At 37.1% G+C, this 4,793-nt stretch overlaps 1 protein-coding gene across 1 annotated transcript; it reads right to left on the reverse strand.

The window, feature by feature from the left end:
• Positions 1–256: 256 nt before the first annotated feature.
• Positions 257–1,995, reverse strand: LOC143793878 (uncharacterized). Its single transcript, XM_077280827.1, has 2 exons — positions 1,778–1,995; positions 257–841 (listed from the first exon to the last, which is right to left on the reverse strand). The coding sequence occupies exon 2, from the start codon at positions 819–821 to the stop codon at positions 681–683; it is 141 nt and encodes a 46-aa protein (XP_077136942.1). The 5' UTR covers positions 822–841; positions 1,778–1,995; the 3' UTR covers positions 257–680.
• Positions 1,996–4,793: the final 2,798 nt, after the last annotated feature.

A 4,793-nucleotide genomic window follows, 5' to 3' on the forward strand; every position in this document is an offset into this window, starting at 1 on the left:
GGTTGGTAGAAGAAATTATTTCTGGCATTTCTATATAGTTGTTCTGCGACAGCATTTATATATAAAAAATATGTAATAGTAGACAGCATTGTAATTCATACCTGCATAGATAACTATTGCATTTTGTTATAATAATAATATATATATATATATATATATATATATATATATAGTTACATAGTTATTAAGGTTGAAGGAAGACTTTAAGTCAATCTAGTTCAACCCATAGCCTAACCTAACATGCTCTAACATATATATATATATATATATAATATTCCAAAAACTAAAGGTAGAGTTCTTAAGCGAAATGTTACAACAAATTATTTACTGACGCAAGTTAAGGTTGATTCAGCTTATTATTATTACTATTACTATCATACATGAAATCCAGCTCAGTCCTGAGATACTTTAACATATATGAAAGCAGTGCATGTTTCCGAGAGTAACAATCTCATACAAATGATGATCCCTGCTTGCATTTTACTATTTATATTAACAGTATAATGTCATTCGTGACTTTCGATGACAGTTTTCAGCACAAGTGCAAACATAAAGCAGGAAAAATACATTTTACCCATTCAGTTAATGATGACATTAAGATTGTGCTGGGCAGGAGATAAATACAACTGGACAAATCCAAGTTTGCACAAATTCGTCACGTGTTATATTCCGGCAGGAATTTATTTGAGGACTAGAAGATACGTTGTCCATCCGGCCACTAGCAGAGCCCCGATCAGCACCGTGTAACTGAACAGCACGAACGCCAGCATCTCTTTCAGCACCCGCAGATAGTGGACAGCGAATGAATCCCGGGGAACCATGATGACAGCAGAAGAAGACCCTGAACAAAAGGAACAGTCAGAAAAATCCACATCACAATACACCGATCCAGATAATTTATTTATTGTGCCGCAGTCAGCAGACATGGAGCGATGTTCACGCCTGCCTTATCTACTCTCCTCATATATATTATATGCCATAGACTTATAGTTTAGGTATATATATATATATATATATAAATATATATATATATATATATATATATATATATATATATATATATATATATATATATATGCAATTGATATTATATAGCTATATAATTACATAATTAATACAGTTGAAAAAAGACATGTTCATCAACTTCAAGGAAGGGGTAGGAAATGAGGGGCTTGTGTGTGGTTCTTGTGCTGATAGCAGTTTCTATGACCGGCTTGCTGGCAGTGTTATTTGTTGTGTTGAAGGTTTATTGACATGAGAAAGCAATAAAAACAGAAAGCAAGGACATGTATATTAATTTTTAATGCTGTAATTGCTACTAATGCGCTTTCCCTGCCGGGATAAGGGAGTAAACACTGCAGGAAGTTTACGCAGGAATAACTGAATTATATAGATGGATACATAGATGATTGATAAACAAGATATAATATATGATTATATTATTATATATATTATACAGGTCTGTCTATCTGCAGCTCTTCTTTACCCTCATTCTATGTCTTATCGTTAGGGCACTAGGGTATATATATCTATATATTCTTTGCAAGATATATGCACACAAGTATTACTATTCAAAACCTGCATGTAAAATAATAGTAAAAAACAAAATGCAGCAGGATTTCCTATTTTAGCTTTTATGTTAAAGAGCAGCAAAATAGTCAACTTTATTCTTATGCTACAGGTTCACTTTGTAGTACCAAAAAGTTATAAATGTGTCAGATACAAGAGAACTTTTGTTTCAGAAGTAATATCGTGTTTATTAAGCAATGACTCTTACCTTACAGGGCAACAATGATGACTAACGGCTTCTTGGTAGATGCCTCCTCTCACTTGTCCCTCCTGTTGTTTTTGAGTCCTATGCTGGCAGGGGTAATGCAGTCTGATCCTCTTCCTCTTCACTAATCCCACAATAATGATCTTGTATTCTGTCTGTACAGTTAATGGACTAGGTGTGGTCAGAGACCAATTACTACAGATGACATAGGCAGTTTGATCTAGAAGCTCTTTTGAAAGCCAAATCTATTTATACCCCTCAGTGGAGTTATATTGAAAGTATATAATATATTTATGGGATACAAATATAATGCTATAAACTGCAACTGAGGAAAACATAGTTTTATACTTTAATCCCTTGCACTAATATCCACTTCAGCCGCTGATGGATCTGATGGATGCCTTCTGGACATTTTACCTAGTGAATTACTCTTCATTCTGCATGCTGACCGAATAATTATTCCTTTTGCAAAGCTGGGGTTACATATATATGGTATATATTATATTTTATATTTATAGATTATGAATAACTATGAAATAGTGTAAGAATATTAGTCTATGTCTACACACAGCATTTTGATTTTCTGCAGCCAAAGCCGACTCTCTGAAAAACATGCATTTTGAAAGCAGCATTTTTACAGAGTTTTCATAATTTTTTGGGGTGCAGATTCAATGTGTGCTTTGTCTACAGTACATGTTTAACCCTCCTTCAGCAACAACTGGTCTGACAGGCGCAGCTCTTTTAGTTTCATTTCTCCCTCATCAGATTGTCAGGAAATACCCTACCCCCCCAATACCCTCCTGACTCTTGATGCTTTCTGAAGCCTAATATCACAGTTGTACTGCAAAGACTGAGGAGGGTAGATATAACTGTGCTGGCTTCTCAGAAACATTGTTCCCAAACACGTCACACTATATAAGGTTGGTATTTTATGTTTTTAGTCATCAAAATTGTTAATTTAGCTTGTTTTATGAATGGATAGTGCAAAGTTTGTGGATAATTCATAGAAATAAGTAAGGTTTTCTTACAAATGAAAGTGTGCTTCTCAGGTACATTGTTTCCTAACACATATTCTCTCATTTCAACAGAGAGGAAAATGTATGATTTGTCAAAAGCCCTTCATGTTGATGAAGTGAAGATGCTGTTAGATGATGATGATGCAGACCCCACACTGCATGAGGATTTAGGAGAAGAAAGTGAGATTGATTCTCAGGATGAGGTGGAAGCAGGGCCAGACTGGCCATCTGGCAATTCTGGCAAATGCCAGAAGGGCCTGTCTGGTTGTGGGCCACCTTGTCTGCTACATTGTTAAAAGAATCGGTGTTTTCAAGACACCCATACTGTTAAGTTATGATGGAGCACAAAGTCGGTGACTCCGTCACTTACCCCAGCAGGCCTTCATCCAGGGTAATATCAGTAATATATCCCATCTGGTGCTTGGGGACGGGGACGGCATGTGCCTGTGTGATTTCAAATGCCAGGGCTGAATTTCAGCCCCAGTCCGTACCTGGGTGGAAGTATGTGAAACTGATTCCTAAACAGAGCAAGATGGTGAGGATGAAGAAGATATAGAAACATATTATATGGGAAGAGATAATAAACCAAATGGAGCAATAAGCCACCCATGCAAACTAAACATAGGGAACCTCAAAACATTCTCATTCACCTTCCTACAGTTAAAGGAACAGCAAGGATTGCTAAAACTGCAGCTGAATTCTGGAATAGTTCATTCACAGATGACATTCTGGAGTCTATTGTCACATACACAAATCCATATATAGACATTAGAAAGGACAAGTTCATCTGCGACAGAATCATCAAGCCCACAGATGAAATAGAACTGAGGGCTTTTTTTTTATGGATTGCTATACCTTGCAGGAGCTTATAGGGCAAACTGCCAAAGTTAGGAGGAACTTTAGTGTATAGATGTTGATGGAACAGAAAATTTGTTTAAAACTGTAAGAAAAGCTATTGCCCTGGGGAGAATATCACTATTGACGAAATGCTCCCTGGTTTTCATGGCAGATGTGCATTTTGTCAATACATTACATCAAAGCCTAGCAAATACGGAATTAAAATTTATGCCCTTGTTGATGCCAGGAAGACCTACACATGCAACTGTTATGGAAATTTGGTTTGGATAAATCTATCCCTGTGTGGGCTGCGGCCGTTCCCAATTAGACTGAGTATTTTGAGCGCTCAAGAGTGACACTGTGCACCATTGTGACAATAACATTCCACCAATACTGAGGATTTATTGTACATACATGGTTTTATAATTGCATATAGAAAGGGGGTGGTTAGTTAATTACCTTATTGTCAAGCTCCTCTGTTATTGGTTATCTAAATATATATGAAATATTGTGATTAATGCACATATGAATGCTGATTAAGCAACTAAAATGTAGCTGTCTGTATCTAGGACAAAGTTGAGACATCTGATCATCACTTAGTACATCTGGTGCTGTTCCGCTTTTGGCTGGAAATCCCCAAACAGTCTGGCTTATATCAGTTTATGACAGCCATTTTAAGCAATTGATTATAATGTATATATTAGCTGTGAGTATATATTTGCATTTATATGAGAATACACGAGTATATATAATTATATAGGAGTATATATGCAAGTGAGATCTATATGATATATATTTCCATCATAATCCCCCCTTAGATATCACTTGCCCTAATCCTAGTCTCCTGTCCCAAAGCGCTGCAACTCTTTTATGCTGCCGGTGAGCTGACGCATGCCTAGTGCATACACCCCCCTCCGTACAGACTTTTCGCAAATGGGCGGTCAGGAGATCTGTCCCTAACGGGGGTTCGTTGCATTCAGTCTCTTAGTCAACAGCATGTTTAGTCAGCGGTGTGTATTCTTTATCAGGTATGTCATCTATCCCATCAGTCAGGGCATCAACAACATCATTCTGGCTTGGGTGTCATCCTCTGGTAAGGGAGCTTTCTTGCAATGCGATGAGTGGATCCAAGTGGGTCTTCCCTCCAGTTTCCCAGAGGTTGGTGT

Source organism: Ranitomeya variabilis, chromosome 1, assembly GCF_051348905.1.
Source record: "Ranitomeya variabilis isolate aRanVar5 chromosome 1, aRanVar5.hap1, whole genome shotgun sequence".
Classification (NCBI taxonomy): domain Eukaryota; kingdom Metazoa; phylum Chordata; class Amphibia; order Anura; family Dendrobatidae; genus Ranitomeya; species Ranitomeya variabilis.